At 35.2% G+C, this 25246-nt stretch overlaps 1 protein-coding gene and 1 long non-coding RNA gene across 4 annotated transcripts; one reads left to right on the top strand and one right to left on the bottom strand.

Moving 5' to 3' along the window:
• Window positions 1-488: 488 nt before the first annotated feature.
• On the bottom strand, window positions 489-18713 carry LOC125679023 (chitin synthase chs-2-like). Of its 3 annotated transcripts, none has more exons than XM_048917906.2 (17): window positions 18337-18713; window positions 10048-10307; window positions 9507-9882; window positions 8153-9177; window positions 7946-8048; window positions 7664-7830; window positions 7422-7501; window positions 7189-7297; window positions 6915-7068; window positions 6620-6833; window positions 6324-6524; window positions 5681-6075; window positions 5140-5304; window positions 4573-4832; window positions 3338-3555; window positions 2528-2715; window positions 489-2374 (listed from the first exon to the last, which is right to left on the bottom strand). In XM_048917906.2, exons 1-17 carry the CDS (start codon window positions 18364-18366, stop codon window positions 1232-1234), a joined length of 5088 nt encoding a protein of 1695 aa, XP_048773863.2. In that variant the 5' UTR covers window positions 18367-18713; the 3' UTR covers window positions 489-1231. The 3 variants fall into 3 exon arrangements, with proteins under 3 accessions (XP_048773863.2, XP_056011705.1, XP_048773864.2); XM_056155730.1 differs by having other exon boundaries at window positions 10048-10293; window positions 18337-18385; XM_048917907.2 differs by lacking the exon at window positions 18337-18713 and adding an exon at window positions 17696-18297.
• A 509-nt stretch (window positions 18714-19222) lies between these two features.
• LOC130052017 (uncharacterized) lies at window positions 19223-20946 on the top strand. The gene is made up of 2 exons (XR_008800328.1): window positions 19223-20539; window positions 20625-20946. It is a non-coding gene; the product is annotated as an uncharacterized LOC130052017 (long non-coding RNA).
• Window positions 20947-25246: the final 4300 nt, after the last annotated feature.

Below are 25246 nucleotides of genomic sequence, written 5' to 3'. Positions count from 1 at the left end.
TTCATACTTAGATATTTTATTGAAAGTAGATATTAACGGCAAACTAACAACTCAACTTTATGATAAACGGTATGATTTCAGCTTCTCCGTCGTCAACACCCATATTTATGTAGCAATATTCCATTATCACCTGTACATGGTGTTTATATATCTCAAATGATTCGATACGCAAGAGCTTGTTCTGCGTGTGGTCATTTTTTAAATCGAGGCAGGCTACTGACAAACATGTTGATTGTGCAGGGGTTTCAACAACTCTACAACTTATCACTGGATCCAATGTTGTCTGACGTGTTTCAAACCGATTGTTAGGCCGTTCTTGGCACATTGATTTTGACTACGGATAACTCCGTTTACCTGATCAAGATATAGGGCTCACGGCGGTTGTGACCGGTCGACAGTGGATGCTTACTTCTCCTAGGCACCTGATCCCACCTCTGGTATATCTCGGTGTCCGTGTTTTCTCTTTAATTCCTCATTAACCAACGCAGTTTTTAAAGAATTATTTATTTTTAGTGAATGGTACATATCAGATCTTGCATTATAAAGAATAATGTGGATGCTTTGAAGTTACACAGTATAGTATAAATATTATATTATAACATTTAGCTGTGTAAACCTTTGATAAACCAAATCGTTTTTTCATTTCGTCACAATCACATAAGACGTTGAAACGCAGTATTCGACAAAGTAAAATGTTATTTCTCGAGAGCTATCTGTGAAACAAGAATTCATTAGTCTTATTGCCTGTGAAAAACATAGCACAAGCAAAAAAGTAAGTAAAACTATGTGAATTTCACAAATAAAGTGCCAATGACTACATCTGTTAAATAGATCATGAAGTTCAGTATACATACAGTAAGTAACATATATAAAAATCAATACAATCAAAGTGATATAATAGTTAATCAGATCAAATCAAATTCATCAAAGTGATATAATAGTTAAATCAAATTCAGTACATTGAATTAAAATTCAACTTTTCACATTATGATTTAATTTCATTGTATTTCAATGAATAAAAAATACAAAAATTGCAAATTAAGTAGTATTACAAATATTCGGGAGAAAAAAAAAACAAACAATTAAACTACGTCTTATATCTATATTTTGTATACTTAGTACATGTATAAAAATAAATACAACTGGGTAAATAAACATATCATATTATACAACGTTATCTTCTTGGCTTTTATCACAGTTATCATTGCTTTCTTTTAACTTTAGAATCCGCTTAAAACAACACATCAGCTGTTGCATAATCTCCCTCCATCTCAGGAATTTCTGATGGTTGAACAGCGTATGAATGCTCATCAGGCCACTCGGATACATGGTCAACAGATATCCGGGCCTTTCTCTCATTTATTTGTTTCGGTGGTTCTTCGGTTTCTTCTTCTATTTCTTCCATTGAATTCTCTGTTTCTTTTTTCTGTTGGAGAGAAAGTTTCTTCTTTCTTTCAAGAGCTGCAGCAGTTTTCATTATATCAGCAAATCCCACCTTACTCATCCTGTTTCCTGTATTATTCTCTTGTGCATTCATGCGCTCATTCAGTCGGATTCTATTTGCTGCAGCAACCCATGCAGACTGTATCTTCTTTTTCTTAAGTAGTGAAGCCCTTTTTTGTATTTCTTCTTTTTGCCTCTTATTTTGAGCAAGGGACACAATTGTCATAAGAGATTTTCTCTGAAATTTGTTTTTGAAAGCTCTCTGCATTGCGGCTACTCTGTCCTCTTGTGCATCGTCTGGTGTTTGTTCTGATATACCTCGGGTACTAGACTCATCATCCTCTTTCATTGCTTTTTGTAACTTCGCAAAATTCTTCGCAAAATTACGAGAAAGTGTTTTCCCACCAACTACCATTCTTTGCCTTTGGCCAAATTTCTTCCATAGTTCTTTGCCCCTCGCAGGAGTTTGAAGCTCTAAATCATCACTTGCTGTCGTCTCTTGAGAAATGACGGACATCGTATCGGAGTTGTCCTGTGCCTGCATTTCTTTCACTAGTTGTAAACCTTCTTCAACGCCGATATCTTTGGGTCCCGTTTCAGTTCCTCGAACTGTATTGATTAATCGCCGTTTTAAGCGGATTTCTGTGGAAGCAGCTATGTGTATGAAGGTAGAAAATCGGTGGAAAAGCATGCAAATGAATTGCAACAAGAGCATAATTCCAAATATAGCAGTGAAAGCGAATGATATTGGTTCAATATAACCCTGTCCAGGTCGTCCACCCGCTACCGTACATGGTAATGGAATAGATAGACTCTGACTAGTGCTGGCGTTGACCTCTGTGAGGACGTACACAATGGTTACAAACAAGGCGTTCATCAGCAGAAAGGCAAGACACACTTTGTTTCTCAGCTCAATCAAATCCTTTTGTACCTGATGTAATGAATAGATATTCCATCAATTAGATATTGTCAATGTCAAATCCCAATGATTAATGAGAACTAACATTCTATCAAAAGGGTTTACGTATTCATATGAATCCACATATATTTTTATATTCATTAACTATGAAGTGTTTTGACTCACTTGTTTTTCATGCTCCTTGTCTCCTTCAATTGGTTTAAGATATTGTGGAATAAATTGCTTCCAGAACACAATCTCATCTTCAGAGAGAAAATCAACAGCGCCCTCTTTCAAAGATGCATCATATATCCAATGTGGATTTTTCAATTCGTCAGGTGGTTTTTGCTTTTCTTCCATAAAAGCTGGATTTACTGGGAAAATATATTGGAAGTATTACCACAACATGTGGTTGGAAATCACCTACTATTCAGGTACAAAGACTAGACCAGGAAAAATTCAAAATTGATTTTTAACTTGTTACATGTATGTCAAAGCAATGCACCAAATATCGAATGAATATCTGTAAGCACAACAACAAAATCCAGAAACTGATAATTCACGCTATTTTTCTAAATCCAAGGGCAATAACTTAGTGAGATATCAATGAATGAAATTCGAACTTGATCTGTAACTTGTTTCGGCAAAGTAATGTACCAAATATCAAATGAATATCTGGAAGCACAAAAAAGTCCGGAAAGCTGAATTAATGTTATTTTTCTAAGTCCAAGGGCAAAGTTACTTAGAAAATAAACGGACAGAGTCGAAATTCGAACTTGAACTGCAACTTCTTATGGTAAAGCAATGCACCAAATATGAAATAGATATCTGCAAGAACAGGGGGGGGGGGGGGGGGAGTGCGGAAAACTGGACTGATGGACGGACTGCGTGCAAATCTAAAGTCCTCTTCGACTTCATCGGTAGGGGATTAATAATATACCATTAAGACTAGTTCACGATGCATATATTTTATACATAAATACTCTATAATCTTACTTCTTTCTACGGCTCCTTCAAATATCCCGTTCTGTTTGGAAAAAGGTTGATTTTCCTCTTCCATTTTTACATTAATTGTTGAATCAGCGTCAAATTGACTGGGATTCCGACTATGGGTAACCTCTGTCATGTGTGACTCGATATCATCCAACCTCTCCAGTATCGCCCGAAATCTCATATCCTCTGTTTGGGTAGATGAGTTCGGACAGCACACACATCTAATACAAAAAATGACAACTATTGTTTTATCGTTATGACCATACGGACTTTTGTAATCGATCATATGCGATATTATTCTCTTATTATCAACCATGAAGACTTTTTCCAAGGTTTTCTCTATAACCCAACCCCTCCAATTTTAACAAAAACATTAAAATCATTTATAAAACGCAATCACTCTGTACCGAAGTATCGATAGTGAAAACTTTATATAAACAGACAACTCCAATTGATTGTGTAATCAAAGTATCTTAAACAGACTATTTCATACATGCTCTTCATGCGATTGCCATACAGTAATATCTTCTAACTTAATCTAAAGACATTACACATTATAATAATACTAGTGTACTGTTCCTGCATGTACTTTAATTTAATAATGGTCAGGAATTCACACATATTGCACATTCGCCTTAGACTCCTACACTATGTGTCAAAACACTGTACCAGCACGGTACAAGTAATGTACAACACATTTAATTTTCATTAATAACAAACGCAGTGCTTTCTAAATCAATATCTAATACTATAAACTTCAATGAATTGAATCCCGTGGAGATCCGAGAATAGGTCCTCAGTACCCCTTGCTTGTCGTAGAAGGCGACTAAATGGAGAGGTCCTTCGGATGAGACCGCAAAAACCGAGGTCCCATTTCACAGCAGATGTGGCACGATAAAGATCCCTCCCTGCTCTAAGGCCATAAACGCCGAGCATTGGCCTAAATTTTGCAGCCCTTCACCGGCAGTGGTGACGTTTCCATATGAGTGAAATATTCTCGAGAGGGACGTTAAACAATATTCAATCAATCAATAAATTGGTCCTCTTAATTATTTAAAAATATTTTGAAATGTGTTGTAATAGATTCCCACCATTAAATCCAAACACACCGTATGATACCGGTAAGTGTAGAACATACAGAATGTTTTTGTTTATAATCTATGATTAATGATAATTCATTAGTAGAAACTGGAATGAATTAAGTTTTTATGATGATAGTTTGAAACACGAGTATATACCGTAGAAGATTTCCACAAGAAAATGTATAATCTGATGTTCCAACAGCACTTCCTACTCCCAGTTTGTTTAGCCAGGTCTGCACTTTATTTTCCTGAGAGGGTTGTGTCCCTTGCTGATGAGATGGAGGAGCGGCTACTTTTGTTTCTCTTGTCCCCCATGATACCACGTGCAAGTTTCCAAGAGAGTAGATCATCAAAAGCATGGACATGGAAGGAATGGATAGGAAATAAAGGAAGCCGTGAAACACGCAGAAAAATTCCTGGAAATATTCAACAGTCGTTTTCAAGTCATAGTTTTATTAAAACGGAAACTTGGATAGTAGCAATTTCCATCACCAATCCTCATTCCTAATGTGCACGAAGCACATCTTAGGACGGTAAAAGATACTACTGCACTTCCTTTATTTTTCCAGAATGAATTCAATATCATGGAATTGTTTTTAATTTCACAATTTCCTATTTACACGATATTTTGGATTCCTTTATTTGACAACAAAATTGTGTTTTTATGGGATATTACAATTACAAGTTTCTTTCTTCATAACAAAAATTGTATTGTAAACTTGCCTGTGGATGAAGAAGTGCGGAAAATACAAACACACCGCTCACAAATAGAAGGAACAATGTTGTTACAGAACATAGCCCTGCGCCTGCCGCCTCAACCAGTAGTCCCACAATTACAACCATCATCAGCAGAGAATAGATAGTGGAAACAATAGCTGCATAAGCCAGCTGAAATGACGAGTTATAAGATTGATCACTGTTTGTTATATTTACCTTTCATGCATCAGTAATATCCTTTGAAATTTCATTGACTAATAAGCAACCGTTTTCTTAAACATAAAACTATGTCAACGGTTTCATGGAGTTCATGAGAAATTTATCTGTACGTTGTGTGCATGAGAGATTTACCTGTACGTTGACTTCATGAGAAATTTACCTGTACGTTGTGTGCATGAGAGATTTACCTGTACGTGGAGTTCATGAGAGATTTACTTGTACGTTGAGTTTATGAGAAATTTACTTGTACGTTGTGTGCATGAGAGATTTACCTGTACGTTGAGTTTATGAGAAATTTACCTGTACGTTGAGTTTATGAGAGATTTACCTGTACGTTTGTTTTCGCAACAAAACAAAGAAGTACCATCCCTATAACTGGAATAATATTAACTGTGAAAGCAACGGACGGCATGATCGGAAAAGCCATGGAAATAGCTCCAAGTATCATCAAAAATATTGTTCCGGGAGTCAAAAGGGAGCAAACCATGAGAAACGTCTGATACAGGATGTAGAGCTTAGAAATATCTTCATTCTTTCGTGTGACGTTCTTCCAGTCCATTAGAAGATCCATTATATTGGCCATTGTTGACGGAGACCATCTCCTTCTCTGATTATAGAATTCATAGAAACTTTCTGGGGCATACGTTAGCGCATCGCTAGCTGCTACATACTCCACTTTATATCCTTGCTGTAGTAGAAGAGTACACAGCCATCGGTCTTCACCTAAAAAGGTTTCAATGTCAATGATACTTCTAAAATGAATATTTAGAGATTTCTCGGTAAACAAAAACACCACCTCAGTTTTAGTACTATTTTATGCTCTTTTCTGTGTATTTCTTGTTTTTTTGTTTTAGTTCTTTTTTTTATTGTTTTGCATGTAAAGCACTTTAGGGCAATTGTCTTAATTAGATAAAGCGCTACATTAATTTACAAATAATGATAAAAAATACTCTAGTTCTTGATAGATTTACCTTGGTCATACTGCACGTAGTGGTGTGGCTCAGTTGGAGGTGTGGTATACCTTCTCATAACGTTATCATCCATCAAAGATGATCCCCTAAACATGCTGAAGCACCCAGGACTGCATAGTACACACCCCATTATGTTCTCAGCGGCTTTCTGCAGCCAATGGCTTATAGCATATTCAAACTGTTGATACCATACCATTGGTCCTTTAAAACACAACATACATGTACTTCAAGAGTATAGCTGCACATCAAATAAACAGGCATCTATAAACTGCTGGTATTTTGAAATACTGCCATACCAGACCCTATTGGATGAATTCGTCCACAGGCTGCCCCGACTTTAGTATTCTTCTTCATTCGATCTACAAGTAACTGTACTGCTTTTGGCTGAAAATCTACGTCACCATCAAGTGCCAACAAATACGTGTTTTCTGCAATGATTCTGCGTTGGGTCTTTGACTTCTGGGGGATGTTCATCAATTTGTGGGCCAAGAAGTAGTACATGTACATGACCTATAGAAAACATGATGGTGTATCATGAAACTGAAAATACTCAGCTGTCGGACGTTTAAATCAAAATGGAAAATACGCCACCTGACTCCAGCGCTTCCTGTGTCGTATCTTAGCTTTGTCTTTGAGATGTGCTATGATTTTGTTTCCACCAGGAAGTTGCCACTCTAACCGGCCACCGTATGGCGTTGGGTATTTTACTGGTGGCGGAATGATCATCACCGTCTTGTGTACGGCACTGAGAATGAAAAATATTACCGCACATGTACATGGTCATCAATACCAAAGTGTAGTTTCTTTACATTAAAAGCTCATCACTGAAACAAAATATCTAAGAAAAATGTTCTGGAAATCAGACCTGGCAGCAATGTCGATACAGCTGACTAGGAGTTTTACGAAATCGTTGACATAGTAAATAAAATCTTCGTCACCATGCGCTTGGAATGCATCGTCAAAAAATATGTGAGCTGCAAGTAATCATATTTGGAATGTCGTTAATGCACTAAAAGCAGTAAATTCTAGAGAAAATGTCGTTCGTGTGTAAAAAGTAAAAAAGAGGAAATAATTTTCAATGAATATCAGCTCATTTACCTTCAAATTCATAGTAATCTGGGTCTTTAATTCCAAGAAACATTTGTAAATGACGTCTGGCGCATTGGTCTTCATCTTGCCTACACAATTTTGTAAATGAATATCATGATCTGTCTGTATATTTCCTTTCATTCAAATATTTTTAAAAAAATTAAGTAATCGATATTCAGTGATTTGCACCTTTCACACGGCTTACAAAGCAATTACAACATTCAATATTTGAAGAAATTGCACGATGTTACCTGAATATTGATTTTAGAATCTGAATCATCTCGATCTCTGACTCGTGCCACATAGTTGCGCACATATATATCATCGGTGTATCATCTTTTCTCAGAATTGACCAATCAATGTCTTGTTTCTGGTTTTCCTCGTCGTTTTCTGGAATTGGGACTCCCTTGTCAGATTTCTATGAATATACCAAACTTAATGAGGTCTTGTATCGTTAAAATCAGCTATCAAGTTAAGGGAGGACACTTGATAAATAAAATATTCCAGAAAATGGTAGCTATGCAAAATCTTACTTTATCTTCCTCAATGCTCTTAAACTCGTCATCAGTGCGCCTTCTATTGAGCAGCAGGGACTGATCTAACAGGACTCCATTGAAGAGAGGTTGTACAAATAATCTGCGAGTGAAAAAATATATTTTATCTAACATATCGGCTACTTAATAATAGAAGTTCAGAATATTTTTCATTTGATATTATTATTCATTGATGAAATAAGGCACCTGTCAGTTGCAATAAGCCTTTCCTTACTAGGAGACCATACGTGGTTTGTGACAAGGAGTATGGAGAAGTATCCTAAAGTGCCCGCGACGATGACCACCCAGTAGGTGTCTATAATCTCAAAAAGAATAGTGGGGTTCGCGTTTACATCAATCCATACTGGTATGGGTGTTAAACAAGATCCCAATGCGAAAGAAGTTGTTTGTGCGTAGAATCCAAGAAATATTCCTATTACAGCTGGTGTTGACAAAACAATAGGCAATGCAAAGCAAAGTTTCTGTGCCAAGATCTTACAGGCAGCTTTGCCAATTTTAAAACATATAATATTCGAGAGAATATTCGCAACTGAAATCATGAATGGATAATAGGAGATGCAGTCCTTTCCAAAGTATCGATTGTCAGTCATACTTGCATTCACAATGTTTCTCAGATCAGCTTTCTCCTTCGCTTGAAAGAATAAAACATTAATGCAGCTGCCCCCGTCTGCACAGGATATCCCAAATATTACGATTGGCATTACAATGAGAGTCATTACAATCTTCCACAAGTTCACAAGGCAACCGATCTTTACTCTGTGACGTCTCATGTTTAACTTTAATCGCATCAGAACTGATGTCTCCTCTCCGGGGTCGCTGGATTTGCTGCTTTTGGATTTGGCTTGCTTTACGTAGTTTTCCCACCATGTAACAGAAATCAGTATTGGAGACATTGCCATGAGCACCATCAGAGTAATTGCTTGAGAGTCCGTGGAATCAAATGAGTTATAGACGTAGTACGTCCACAAACCAATACTGCTTAGTTGGAATAACACCGCGACCGAGTTAATGATACGAGCACCACGCAATCGACCTTTCTCGTCTTCTTCCACTTTTTTTAATGTTCTTTCTGGATAAATTGTTTTCAGAACGGCTGGCACGAAGGACACGCTCCAACATAGAAGACTTGCAGATATTGGTTCAAAGTTTGGAAGAACCACAAACACAAATGTACAAAGTCCTATAGAGTGTAGCGTCTCAATAGAAAGGGCCTGTAAATAAAAAATATTCATATATAAGCGATCAAACATGTCCATCTAAAAACATTGGAATTCCACTCAGTGGCAGATCAAGAGGGAGGGGGGGGGGGGGTCCAGGGATCGGAACCCCCCTTTCGCCAGAAAATTTTGCTAAAAAGGATAAAAAATAACACATTTTGAGGAAGCCCCCCCCCCTCCTCTTTTGAAAACCAAAATTAATTGTAGAACCGCCTTTTTAAAAATTTCCTGGATCCGCCCCTGCTACTATACATATGAAAGGCGAAAATAACGAACAGTGATCAATCTCATAACTCCTATAAGAATATAATGTTCCAACTTACTGCCAACAACACGACACAATTCAATTTCCGTGTCTTCTTGAAAATTAGAATCCAAATGTATTTTAAAACAGTAAACACATATGGTGCTATTATGGCAAGAATTAGGCTCCAAATCCAGGTGACCTCCACACTTTGTAAATTTTTGTATTCTAGAGTCTGGTTTGGGTTTTTAAGTTCTCCATTGGATGGAAAGATGTTTGTTGTCATCAAAATAAATGTGAATTTCGATATCACAGACGTTATAAAAACGGTAATGCATATCACCACACACATCACCACTCTGTTGACAGTGAAGCATGCATTCCAACATGCTAATTCAGACCCAGAAATATTATCATCCGATGCCAGCCGAAAAACGTCCCATTTGTAGTTTTTCCTGAAAATATACATAATCTAACGTTCTATTTCATGCTCATTTAATCACCTAATTTATATGATTTCAATTAATGACGTCAATCCTTTTTTAAAGCTTTGCAATATCAAAATATAGAATTACCATTCCTATATTATTCCTGAAAATTGAGAACATATATAAACTCACGGTTTCGATGATTCTTCATCAATGTCCTGATTTGATTCTTTGGATTTGTAACTTGGTGGATCTTCATCAAATACTTCATCCTCCTCGTTGGAAACCTCGTGACTTGATGATGAGATCGATTCCTCGTCGTCTTCAAACGCAGGATTCGACATCCCGCCATTTGTGTTTTGCATTATGTTCATGGGAATTGGGGCGCCCTCCTCCTCCTCATCTGGGAGAGTCAAACCTCCAGGATTGAAAAATCTTCTGGAGGGATTAACCTGTAATGTTAAAAGAGGACAACTTGTTTTGTTTTAATTTGTTTTAAATCCCCCCCCCCCCAAAAAAAACGAAATTTGCTTTCAACAGCTTACAATTGACAATTCCTGTGTTCAAATGGATGACTGCAAGCTAGAGAAAACAGATTGTGGTTTTTTTTATCTCAGTTTGGGAAAATGAATGATAGGCAGTAGCCTAGTATACTGTGACAAGAGTTTAGCGTTGATAATATCTATATTTATGGTATAACATTACCCCATTGCTCTGTAAGTGGAAAGTGTTAAAAGATGGTTCCTTTTAGTAGATATACTTTTCTACTGTTTGCATAAGTCATTGTCTTGTAGGTATATTTGATCATAACGGAGAGGTAAATATCATGCGTCTACAAAGTTCGTCATTACATATGGCGACACTGACATCAAATTTAGACCTGTCCGTGCTTTATGACTTTAATTTTATTATCTTATCACTGCAGGGCTTTGAGCCGGGGTTGCAGTATCAACCTCTCAGCGGCCATAAAACCTTAATATTTACAAATACTTGAGGTCTTTTGTTAGGCCATCTTGTATCAGTAAGTGTCGGACATACATTTTTATATTCAACTTTCAACTCAATCTACGATGTGCCGTTTTACTTAAAAGATGCTGATAATTGTCCATTGATATCAAACATCCGAACTCATACTATTGAGAATTCAAATAAGCAGTATGAAAATTCTATGTTATTATTTTTTTATATCAATAGATGAAATGTGAATAAATTCATATTACAAATTTTAATTTACTGATTTCAAAATATATGTGGAATACATGTATTTGGAATTTTTGATATCAATATGAGCAATAAAGAGTGAAACGGCACCACATACTAATCTCATTATTATAACTTAGATAGCTGTTTATACAAATTCAGTAAACGGAACAAAGCATTAATGATATTTTCTAGTGATTTGATTTGAAATATTTGACAATGACTTCAGTAAATTCGATGACGAAAACTTTATCACCGGTAATTGTTCAAGTTTTCCTTTTCTTGAGCATATTCAAACAACTCAAAGATAGAAAATATAAGAACAAAAGACTGCCCTTGTGTTACATGTACATTGTATATTTCCATACAATAAGATAGAAATATTACCTTCTGCGAATACTTAAACATATCCCAGTCATATGTATGTAACACCCTATACGGGAGTACACTTTCCTTGTCTTTATAGAATGTGAACACTTTTAACATTTGATCTTGTACTACAATCAAAATTGACTACCGCCTCTGTACAGTAGAATGACATCTTTACAGCTTTCAAACAATCTCCTACCCTCTGTGTAAACTTTGTGCAAAATTTATTGCTTAGATGACAAAACATAGCACGAAATATTTTTTAATTATGGGGTAGTTATCAATTTTATACGGCATAGTTTCTCTCGGTGTTTGAATTGTGTTTAGAGTATTACATATGTATCACGTTTGTTTGATCCCTGTTACTGTACATATTTCATGTACCATTCCATGGTTTGAGTGAAATAAACTAAATTGTAAGATGACTATAAGTTATAATTTATAATGTCTATAAGTTGAAAATTTTCAGGAAATGAAAGTTCATGTGTATATAATGTATCACTAATGTGAACATGATTACAAGAGGACATGTAGAAAACACACACAGCATAGATATAGGAATGATTACTAGTTGTCCCATACACATGCTGAAAAGAAAATTGATATCTAAAAATTTATAAACGAAAAGAGGTTGCCCCCCCCCCCCCCCCCCACCACCACCACCACCACACCACTCCGCCCACAAAATAAAGCGAACTGGAAATAAATTGCGATTTCTTGTTAATATGGTGGATAAACATCAAACAAGAATACAAAATGCATAAATCGTACAAAGTACGGCAGAAGAACGATGTACTCAAGACTGAAATTTACCCAGTGCATGTATATTGCAATATATGACAAAATTAAAACACATTGGGTATATATTTTCAAGGCAAGCTGGCGCAAAGGCGCCTAATGTACAGGCGTTCGGTCTGCCTTTTAACTCTAAAAACTTAACTATATACTAACAAGTGTCATTAAACTGCAGTCAACTTTTCCTTTGACTGGTAAACGAACTATTGGCCTAAAATAATGATTTCCCGTGTTTTATTTTTTTTTATTTGTACAAGTTTAAAAATGAAACCAATATACAAGCTAGGCAGAAAAATTGCTCGGTATGATAAAATATAGTTATCGATGGAAATATTCTTAGCTGAATTCATTCAGATACTTTAACTAGAATTTCGGCGACAGCATTTGTCAAATGTTCGAGTTCGTGCCGTTTTCAGCGTTGAAATATGTTTAAATATTGAACATTTGTTAATCAAGTAATTCAATAAATGCGCTGCAGACATTTCTAATCACATTTTGAGAAATCGATACCGATTTAATGAAATATCAGACTTAAATCTATCATAGGCATATGGTTTTAACCATGGTATAAAAAACGTTCTTTGTCACATGAAAACGAAAAAAACCCAGAAAAAAAGTACCGAAGACTGACGGATGAATATAAGTACATCGAGTTTGATTTAAACTGAACTAGTATCTACAGAATACAGATATCATTTGGGAAGGCTTGTACACCAAGCACAGTAGGTTAATGTGGGTTAGCACAGTGGGTTACACAATGTGTGTGGACGAATGCCCTTATTTTCTGCAATAACTCCAAACATTCCAGTCATTCAAAGCCGTTGCCAAGTTTTTAACTTCATCATTTTCAGTGCCAACACTATCGCGAAATACCCAACTGTGAAAATGACAACGATTAGCTTCACTCCTTTTATTAAACGGAAAAGAGTAAAGTTTTACCCGGCAAAGCGTTTATTACTTGTTCTTTGTTATATTTCATTTTTGCCTGTTGACAACCACTTAATCCAGTGTCACATCAGCTATTCATGATGTTTTGTGATTATATAATATTTCAAGTTTAAACACTACATGCATGCACTTACTTTTGGCCCTTTTCGTGTTTATTGCTTTTGAAAAAATAAAGTACCCTGGATTCCCCCAGTCTCTCCACAGGGGAGGGCAATGTGCTCTATTGCTTTTTTTTTTTTTTTTACAATCAGCGCTATTCTTTTAAATAAAGTTTCCTCGTGAGATGGGATAATGCTTTGCCACGATAACCTATTGCCATTGTCAAGATAAGAACCATTGGGTATTGCCGACGAATCGATTTTTGTTTGATTATTTTAAATTGTCTTGCTAAACTTGGAATGGGGAAGTAGCAAATTCTCATTCCATTAATCAATTTTACATTTCGAGAAACACGTCTATTGGTATCTTAAATCCATATCCATAGATTGATTAAAAAGAACTACCAAAAAACGATAACCCTTAAAACGGCTCCCTGTTCTTCGCGTGTCAAATTCTTGATAGTGCACGATATTAATGACCTCGTCAAACCCACTTCCTAGTTACGTCATGAATATTCATTGTAGTGAAAAAAAACTACAAAAGATACCTAAAAACACCAAAATTTTATCAACTATAACATCATTCATATCTACACTGTAATTCCACAAGTGCAAGGTTTCCGTGGTATTTGAGCTTTATCTCTATATTTTGTGTCAATTCGAGATCATTACTTCCATAAGTTTGAAGTGAACTCGATTAAATACATATTATGAATATTATGAATAATCATGCCATAACCAGTCCTGCTTGGTATTCATTTTAAAAGAAATATCATATTTGTTTCAAAATGCATGAGGATATGAACAGCAACGCCCAGTTTTACGGCAATTCATTTTTTTTAAAAAAAATATTTACATTCTTCTTTCATTTCTGTGTGTCTCCACACATATGGAGACATTTGGTGTTGTTATTTGATTTTCAAAAGCATGCTATTTCAAAAGATTATCTGTCGACATACTTTTATTTTTCGCTATACCGTTTTGTTTTCACCGTCGGTTGGTAAGTTTGTATGTTGTTTTACCGTCCCAGTCGAGAATTTTCACTTATGTAAAGACGTCCTTTAAAAGCTTTAGGTAAAGTGGCACAAATTCTGGCTTTATATGCTCGGCGCTCAGGGCCATAGAAGTGAGGGTTTATTATTTTTCTTTATCGTGCCAACGTCTCCGCTACATCAAGGTCATATCCAAACTACTTGTCTCTTTCACTTCTACTGTCAGGCGCTTGGGGAGCGACCAGAAACTATCTATAAAAACGTCTTAGATTGAGACTCGATCCCGGAACTCCCGGTGCAAAGCGAGCGCTAAACACTACGCTACCGCAACTGCTATACACTGTAGGTAAAATCGTGTTAAAACTTGCATAGAAAACCATAACAGGCATTTTGTAATGTAGAAAGAGAATTCGTAAATTCAAAATGGATTGAAGCAGTTCACATGTTTTCTATTTTGAAATAAATGTAACATTTTACAGAATATTATAGAATATTTTTATTCAAACAATTTTGGCCCACAGAGGAGCATCAGGATACATAAAGTCCAAAACCACAGAAACAAAACATATGACAAAGGAAAACAAAGACTTTTCCACTGCATGATGAACATGGTTGCACGCGTGATACATATGACAAAGGAAAACACAATTACACTGCATGATGAACATGGTTACATGCGTGATACGAGTAGCATCACGAAATCCATATCGTGCGTATTTGCAAATGTTAAAAATCTAGGCATACGCTTGAATTTTTTTTTTAATTAAGTTCAATTTTCTAACTGGCAATGCTTGTATGTTCGATTTAAGTCACTTAAATTCGAACATTTTTCACTATATTGAGACATCACCAGCTGTAGTATCACTTTAGAATGTTCAGGGCTCAATTCTTTTAACGTGCCAACGCCTGCCGCGACACGGTCCCCTCCGTTTTTAAGACCCGAGATTCTCACATCTAAATGGTAAGTATTTGGAGTAATCACTACCTATGTTAACCTTTTAGGTTTTACGCGGTCATGGCACGAGCGGGGCTCGAACTCACTGTCTCTAGATCACAAAGCGAACGTTCTACCATTGAGCTACCGCGACCGGTTCATCGACAATGTAATTTGTATGTAAACATGTTCCAATTAAATATTTTCTGAAATAAAATGTTGAAATATTATTAAGTAACAGAAATGTTTTTTTCTCCAGATTAGTTAAGAAGTGTGTAACTACTCCTTACAAGAAAGTTAAACGTTCACTGCACATTCCGTGAATATTCCTGTGTTTGGTCATTTGTTTGCCGTTGGGACTGGGATAACTTGTTTATGATGATATGGTAATTTTAATTGTTCCACGGAAAGAACAGTATGAATGTAAGCCATTTATTCAAACAATTGTTGAATTTTTATGCTGATTGACGGGCTTGCTTTAACAACTCTAGGAATGGGTTTATTCATCAAGACCAATGGCCTCGGTGAATATCACTACCCTGTGGTAAAATTTCGGTGTCTGCCTTATCAATAATGATATTTGTTATTTTGTGTATCTTAAGTTAGATCGATCCTCTTGTGATGTCATAGGTTTTTGCAAAAATCTTTATTGAATTAAACTTTGCATATGATAGAAATATATCTTTCTGAGGATTTTTATTCACTGTATAAAATAAAAAATGGTAAACTATCAATAGTAAAAAAAAAAGTTTATGTTTTTCATAGGCAATCAATTATTTATTTTGAAGAAAAAAATGTCAATGGCAATAACTCCTATGCTGGTATTTCCTCTACAGTATATCTATTATACAATGATTTCCCTAATATCCGCAATCAATTTATACATAATTAGAAATTGATAGGTTTTTTAAAAATCTGTTGACATAAAAGATTGTCATTTTAACAATTTTTGTGTATTTTTATCAATCTGTTTAACGAAAATGTGTGATTTCCGATGTTGACAAATACGTACTTCTGTTTTTGTATGTCTGGCATCTTGTATCGAAATTAGGGTGGTATTTCATGATAGCATTCATGGACAAAAACATTCGTCTTTTACACAGATCAAAATCATTTTTCTACAACTCATGCATCATTCATCTTTATTTAAGAAATGTTTTTTAGTTCACGCACTGCGCGCATGGATATATTGCATAGGACTTTGGTGTTAGCCTCTTCACATCCTCGTTTTACAAAATGATAGGAAAATGTATTCACACGAGTTTTTTCTTTTAAAATCACACGCTAAGCACTATATGAACGAGTTCATTGCTGATTAGAGGGGGTTGAAGATTAAGACATACTCAATAACGCGCCTGGGTCTCTACAAATATTTAAACAATAAAAATGCTTTCTTTGTTGTTTCATCGGGTGATGAAGATAGCTACCATTGCAGAAAAAAATTCATAAGCAGGTTATGCAAAAAAAAAATCTGCAACGATTGCTACCTTCATCACCCGATGAATCAACAAAGAAAGACATTTACGGAACAGCTAACGCACCCTTTGACCTTGATGACGCTCCATATTTGGTAATGATTACACAGACAAGTGGTACTAAAAAACAGATCGAACTTCTTTGCAACAAACGTGCATTCATGAATGAATCTTAGATGAAAGCAATGTCAATTCAATAGAAACAAAAGAGAAAAGATTCAGTGAATGTAAATATTAAATAAATGAATACATAATTTCATGGAACCAATGTTAACTGCGAAAATTTAGTAAAAATAAATCAATATTGAATCGGGGGGAAAAATTACATATACAAAAACTAATTTTGTTCTTTTGAATGGTTCAAAAAGTTCAACTCCCAGGCTTTGATTTTGAATGTATGCGAGATGATATATATAATGTATGTACATATGATCTCAAAATCAAAGTACAGTATGTACTCCTTGGAGTTGAGCTTTTTCAAACTTCAGCTATCTTCTTCAGGCGTTGGCGCTTCATAGAAAGATTTGTCGATGGAAAGTGGTTCGAGGTATATCAATCTCATATACTTTCAAAATCTTAAAGGTATTTCTTATATTTACGTTTTAATAATTTCAATTATATTTTAATGATAACCCCGTATTGTACTCTTTAGGTCAAGTGTATTCATGCGCATTGATTAGCCTATTTCAAAAGTAGAAAATTCATGAGATATTATCTTTTAGTATCAAATAGGAACATTATCAAAGGGAAAACATACATTGTAGTGAATGGAGAGAGAGAGAGAGAGAGAGAGAGAGAGAGAGAGAGAGAGAGAGAGAGAGGGTTAATATATTGGAGTCTCAAATAATTTTAAGATTGTCATGGGCTTTGTTACCATGTCACAAACCAGCATTTGTTGAAATAAAATCGCTACTCACTATTTTTTTATTTTATTTTTTTTGGTAATCTCTGAAAACTGGATTTGATATATATGATTTAAAAAATTCAATTTTCTCACAATGAATAATGTCATCTTTGTACAATATTTACCCCAAGCTCTTCTCGGTAATTCCAGGGCCTTTCCTTATCTCTCAATAAATCAGAAATCCAATTTTCGTGCGATCGTGATATTTAAGTAAGATGTCTTTTCTCTTCGACTACTACCAAATTAAACTTCTCAAAATATGGGAATGATTCTGATTGGCCTTAATTTTTGAAGATATGTAGGTTTCGCCGCACGTGACAATTTGAATACTTTATTGTGGGTCGGTCTAATGGTTTGGAGAAGCTTGATTTACAACATTATGGAGACGAAGTCGAATTTTAATATTTGTTTTATTATGTCTATGAAATTCTTAACCAATATTTCAGTAGATAAACAACCTGGTACATGCACATATATCATATTAACGATGTACGTTTCACATGGTTTTAAATGGGTCTTGTATCATTTCGTCATCAAATGTATATTCTGAAATATGATGCATAAAAAATTAATGTCTACACCTACATGTTACAAATATTTTAAAGAGAATTTAGAGGAAAAAATTCCTTCTTTTTCTCCTTTTTACTTACCTGTGAAATTGAAAATGGATATATTTTCTTCGTAGCCATGCAATATAATTTTTCTTATCATGCCATGACTAAATACTATGATAACAATGCAAGTACATGTATAATTCATAACTTACGTCTGTATAGGGAAGACCAAAGCTCGCCATTTCCTTGTCTTATCACAGCCCTTATTGCGCACGCGCTATCTATAATCTGCAGTATTTTTTGCGTTTATCGATTTCAAAGTCCCAATAGTTTTGTGCACGTGGTTCGATATCTGCGTTGCCTGATCACCAATCACAAAATATGTTGTCTCACTGCGAAACGCTATAATGTCGACCTCTCCACCCCAAGCAGACAATCTTATCAAACTACTGGATTCAATACATTATCATCTGCTCAAATGCTACCGTCATTACGTAAAAACATATAAAATTTATAATTGTACTTATAGTATACTGCAAATAACGAAGATCTTAGTTGTTTGCACCCATTTTGAAGCATGAGGACGTTGTATTTATGGTCTTCGTGGCGATAAGAATGAAGAACAGGTGTAGTGTTCACTAAGTATTGTATTTAGCCGACTTTTTTGAGAAACAAACTATCAAGTGTTGTTAAGAATATGATGAATTTTCATTTGCGCAAAAGTTTTGTTGTATGAGTTTTTTCTCTTAATTTACAGCATAGGATCGAATACTAAATTTAGAACTTGTAAATTTTTATTCAAAGTTTTGGTTTTACACTCACCCAGTGGATTTTAAAATTACAATATGACATGACTCATTTTCTCGGTTTTCTAAGATCACCAATAAATTGAAACACACTGATTCATTTCATTTAATCAACCAGGAAGTATTTTCAAAACTTAGATCATTGTTATCTTATCTAAGAATAAATGTGCCGTTTTGAATAGTCAGTGGATTTTCATAGAAATCCACCTTAATAACAATAAGTATTTTAGAAGTCTTTTTTATACAGTTAGATAATTCAATGTAATTTATATAAGGTTTATAAAGTTTTCTCTGCAGAAAGTGTCTTATGAACACTGAACGTTCCATGAAACCAACAAAAAAAAAACAACAACAAAACGAGAGAGAGAATAAAATATGATCTCAATGTATTTTGATATTTTGTTGCCATGGAACACTTTGATTGAATCGTTTAACATTTCTCTAGTTGATAATGTATGTCCAACACTAAACAAAAAAACTACTAACATCATCCATATGACTTTCCACAGAGAAGTCAGCAGTATGTCTAAATGTAAAGTACTAAGTACTCATCTTTGTTGATGATCATTTTTTTCACTTAGTGCTCTACAAGGTAACAGTGAACAGTCTCGTCAAATTTTACAGTTCATCTGACACTTTTATTTTTCATCAGTACAATATGACTTGTGACTTTATGCTTTGCGGCAGTGAGGTTTGAACTTCACTGGGTACGTCAGAGAAGATTTTAACGAACGTTCTTAAAGCAGTAAGATTCTACTAATAACTTCTTTCTGTCACGGGATGAATACCTTTGTGAAGCGATGTTGTATATGTATCACACACATATCTATCTAGAAGAGTTATTACCAGTATACAGGCATTGTCAGTGCACTTTTAGGTGTTCTCGGAGTGTTCCCACACGTGCCTGTCCTTTGTACTCATCAACCGAATCTGTAACCTGTCCGCTAGAAGTCTGGGCTTTTTTAATACCTGACGTTTAGATATATGGAGTTCAGCAGTAACTGTGATCTTTAAAATCCCCGTTTTGGTTACAATGCACTAGTATACATTGTATGGAAGACAGACACATGCTCCGGAAACAAGTCAGAGGGGTTTAACAAATTCTGCACCATTTTTACATTTGAATACGTTTTATATCTTTTCTTTGTAATGCATTAACTTACATTTACATTCTTAATGTTTTTGCCTTTGATATCTTTACACATTGCAATGTGATAATAGCTATTTCATCATAAATACGTTCGTTATTTCCTCATAAATGTGTTGCAGATGTGAATAATGCGCGTATGAATCTTGATAAATATAGTTCGTCTTCTTTACTTTAACAGCTGGTGATTCCAGTGGATATAAAAGTAGAATGTACATATAAGAAATCAATTTCAGTTTCCAAAATACATAGGGGCATGAACTGCGATGCTTCACGCCGACATACTCTACATGTAGTGCTAAATCGCTTCATGAAATACGTCAGCGGGAAGCGTTGCGGTTCATAGTCTCATGTACATGTATTTTCAAAAATGAAATATATTTTTTGAATAACACTGATCGAAATTCTTTATAGGCTCAAGGATTCTAGGTAAGGCCTACAAAGATGTGCATTGTATTGAGTGTAAGTATTATATGTAATAATTGAAATATGTGGACGGTCCTTAAACGTGTTTCTGTTCTAGTTCTTAAACGTGTTTCTGTTCTAGTTCATAGTGCTATCGCTGTGGATAAGATGGAGTCCTCGACACCAGTGTGTTGATCATCACTGAGCATATCAGGATTGAAGATTTATGATCGAATGTCAAACAAACGGGTAGGCGGATGAAAGAGCACCACACTTATCCGGGTATTAGGTAGGATACAGAGAATTCGCAAGACATTCTGGAGTGGGACGGTTATCATAGGTCAAATATGAACTGTATGATATCTTCTGACAAATTTACATTTTCTTTGTAGATAGAGAAAATTTGTATTTATCATTTTGCGATATTTTATGTTATTTAAATGGTAATAAATTGATTATCAACATTAATGTATTGTCATAAATTATGTATACATTAATTAAGAGAAAAATGGATTCAATACGCAGGAAGATCAGGAAGGTTAAACGAGCAGTTTGATATTTCCTGTCATTTTGTCGGCCATTTTCACTCCGGGCTTTGGTGGACAGGGTAAAAGGAAGGAGAGAATGTGATTTAATGAAATAAACATTGTACATACTTCTATTCAAACGTTTTACTTTGACTGTAACCTATTTATCACTATAATTCTTTATACCTGTATTTTCTATCACCATTGTTTCATCAATAATAAACCTTTGCTGTTTCAATACACCTTATCAACTTGACCTAACAATCTGTATATTACAAAATATTAATTTCCCATGCAGAGTTGTCGTTCGTTACTCTCTCAGACAATGAGACTGAATGTATGAGCCGATGGTAGAGAGTGACAACATTAACATGGTTAACTTCTGCACTCTCCTAATCCTTCCATTGTTTATGAACCCTCATAATACCCAACAAAGAAGAGGTCAATGGGCCACATCACTCACCTAAGTCGTGTTAGGTGGTGCAGCAGGCTGTGCTGTATTTCATTTCAAAAATTCAATCTTTATTTCCATTTAAAAAAATGACCTCATATTGTGGCCCCAACTTAGCCCCAAAGGGTCACGATATAACCATGATAGAAGGTCACAACTCATGAATGAAATAAAAGGTTCTGTCTTAACGAATCTATTGTTAACGGTTCAGGAGATATTGCCTGTGTTAAATTCTTAAAAAGTAGATCAAAATCCAAGGTCAAGGTTACAAGGTAAAAACCTTTGGAACGAAAATAAATTCATACATGAAATATGAAAGAGACATCACTCACCATTCAAAACTTATGAGCAAGGTTAAAGTTCTGAAATTTGGACCAAACTCCATGATCACAGGGTTAAACATCATGGCTTCAAATAAAATTTCTTGCCATAAGGGACCTATATACAAAATATGAAAACCTCACCTACATACTCTAGGAGATATTGCCAAGTTTAGATTTTCTTAAAAGTACGTCAAACTCCTTAAAAACTAGCAATTTAATTAAAATTAGATCCTTTAGGTGAGCGGATCAAAGGACCTAATTTTGATTAGACCGCTCTAGTTCCAATAAAAGGTCTTGTCACAAGAAATGCACGTATAAAATATGGTGTTTATATCTCCCAATTGATTCGATACGCAAAAGCTTGTTCTGCGTATACCGAGGCAAGCTACTGTCAAACAAGTTGATGGTACAGGGGTTTCAACAGTCTTGGCTGAACTCAGCATTTCGCAAATTCTATGGTCGCTATAACGATATAGTTCGTCAATACAACCTATAATTGGGTCAAATGCTGTCTGACGTGTTTCATACCGATTGTTAAGCCGTTCTTGGCACACTGATTTTGACTACGGATAACCCCGTTTACCTGATCAGGATATAGGGCTCACGGTGGGTGTGACCGGTCGACAGGGGATGCTTACTCCTCCAAGGCACCTGATCCCACCTCTGGTATGTCCAGGAGTCCGTGTTTGCCCAACTATCTATGTTGTATTGTTTATAGGAGTTATGAGATTGAACACTGTTCGTTATCTTCACCTTTCATATGAGAGTCCTACCAAACACCATTGAAAGTTATGAGCAATGCTAAAAGTTTGGTTGAGTTTTTGTTTTGGTCAAACATTATGGCATGAAATGTAAGGCCTTTGCTTTGATTTGGTTATCTTAAAAGTAGGTAAAACTCCAACGTCACAAGTTGAAAAGTTTTAGCACCTAACAAAATGCATATATGATCTATGGGAGCCTTATCACTCACCATTCAAAAGTTATGAGCAAGTTAGAATTTTGGAGAGGCAGGGCAAAAACAATATGACCCCCCCCCTCCCTGGACTTTACTATGTCCCTGCTAACCAGTGACCTAACAAGTCCACAGCGAATCGGTCGCCTAACAAGTTTACTCTCAGTTCACATACAACATTTTTCTAACTGATATGTTCCTTGAATATCTTAGCAGTGGATTTTAAAAATATTATCAAATGACGTTAAAATTTTCATAAATGGGTTTTAATTTTAAAAAAATTAGAACGTCAATCTGTATCAATTTGTCAGTTTCTCTTTTCTGTAATTTGCTAATTATTTTAAACTTGGGTCCTGAAATAACTGCAAACTTTGGATTTAAAAATCTCTTATTTGCAAACAAAACATCCATTTTATTTTTTCAATAAAATTCATATAAAATAATTGAGACTTTGTATCATTCCTTTTGATAGTGAAATCATGTTCCATATGAGATTATTTAACAAGCCATTAAATAGATTTTGTTGTAGCTATCCACCTTAAAAATCTAAAATGGAATCCGTTCCCTCGCATTGACAATTTCGTATTCCCGAACTGGTAATATTCCTTCGGATTAGCAACTCTCGAATATTGATGGTTTGAACAAAATTGAATCTTCACTACACGTATGGATTGCAAATAAAACAATCCGTTCCCGTATCATCATTACATATTCTTTTATTTTTCCCGCCGATTCTATTTACAAAATGTTTTCGTTTTCTAAAAATGTAATTGCCTGCCAGGGAACGGTTCCCTTACTAAGATTCTCCAATCTCTGCCCAGCGTTACCGTTCCTTACACTCACATATACCGCTGTCAACGTCTCAAATTAAGCAATGTGATTCCACATGTAAATCCAATATTTTACGGCTAATAAATTAAGAATTACTTTATGAAATATTGGGAAAATGTAGGACAAGTAACTATTTGTATCCCCCCCCCATAACTATACATTCTTCATGTACCTATGTATAGGCCTGGTGCAATAGAACCCAATATCCGCGTTTCAACTCAAATCAAAGCTTCTTGTGTCACAAAAAGACTTAAAACATCTGCTCAGTATTCATCTATTTACGTATATGTTTGTAACTGAAGTCGAAACAATACTTTATTTGAGCATACGTGCCATTTTACAAGAATATGGTAAAACCCTCGAGACGTTGACGGGAATTATGTGAAAGCAAAGAACGACAACTCTGGGTAGAGATTATAAGATCCCCTGTTAACATTTACCTTCCCTACAAAAGCACGCTGAGTGTGACTATGATTGTAGATTTTCACAAATTTCTATAATTTACAAATAGTAATATACATTTTACTTTATATGAGCATTGGATATGTTTAACTTATAATTGAAGATGTCATATTTACTTTACATAAATAGCAAAGGACGAATTATGACATTACACTCTTTCAGTCTTATGGGTAACGCACCACCAATATCGAACACATGACCCCTAATCTGCCTTATTTTTTCTCATATATTCAGTTTACTAGACATATACAAATGAACAATGATATATGTATATTTCTTTTGAGAAAATCAATCCGAAAACACTACTTGTCTTTCCTTGATCCGGAACGTAATGTGCATGTGTCATATTACCCATAGTCCTCTGCGTCTCCGCACAAAGAGTTGGATTGTTTGCAAACGATCTGGCGGAAGTTTGGCGCTGTGTACATTAGTTCAAGACTTCCGGGTAGTATATTCGAGAAGTGGCATTATCAACAGTGTAGAGGGTCGCAAATATATTGCTGTATAATTTTACAGCAAACCACGCCAACAAATATGTTAACGTTAATGAAAAATCACAATGTGTGGATTTCCTTCATACATGTGAACATAATCAACTCTGTATGTAAAAATAATGGAAAAGTAATGATGCCAATGAAGGAGGACACCCCTAGATAGAATGTTCTATCGTTAAAGTGATAATTTCCGACCGGCGGGGTCTGTCCCGAGACACAGTTAGAACTAAGATTATTACATGATTTCACGTGTTTCATGACTGAAATTAGTCTATATCATATATTGCATAAATTTCCTCAGGATCTTTACTTTGGACCTTGTAGAACTCCGTGTTTTAGCACAGGCAGATTTATGATAAAATGTCTGAGGTCGCTTGTTCAATGTACATGTAGTAAACATTTAGCGATAAAAACTCTGACACGATATACGTCTAGGTATGTCGGACTGACACTTCTGGAATGTCCACCTTCTTCGATTGGCGAGTAAAATTTAAACCAGCCTGTATAAATGAGGGTCAATGGCAGATTCCAGCTGTCTACTCACAATAATATTCCAGTTTCAAATATAAGTATATCCATAAAGAAATTTATTGTCGCAAAACATCTTTAAACTGACATCTACACACATTTTTTTTTTAGAAAATAAAACGACTATAATTGAATCCCCTGAATTTAAAGTAAAACCTTAAGTAAGTCGGAAAGATTTAAGTGTCTCCAATAACGA

Source organism: Ostrea edulis, chromosome 2 (genome assembly GCF_947568905.1).
Source record: "Ostrea edulis chromosome 2, xbOstEdul1.1, whole genome shotgun sequence".
NCBI lineage: Eukaryota > Metazoa > Mollusca > Bivalvia > Ostreida > Ostreidae > Ostrea > Ostrea edulis.
The sequence above is the reverse complement of the archived record's forward strand: the minus strand, read 5'-3'. Positions and strand labels throughout refer to the sequence as shown.

Excerpts from the sequence above, each read along its gene's own strand:
- LOC125679023 (XM_048917906.2), bottom strand. The coding sequence starts at position 18,366 with ATGGCGAGCTTTGGTCTTCCCTATACAGAC. Across the intron at positions 8,049-8,152 it reads AGGCTTATTGCAACTGACAG|ATTATTTGTACAACCTCTCT; the intron begins GTGCCTTATTTC and ends TTTCACTCGCAG. Across the intron at positions 3,556-4,572 it reads TCTTGTGGAAATCTTCTACG|ATGTGTGTGCTGTCCGAACT; the intron begins GTATATACTCGT and ends TTTTTGTATTAG.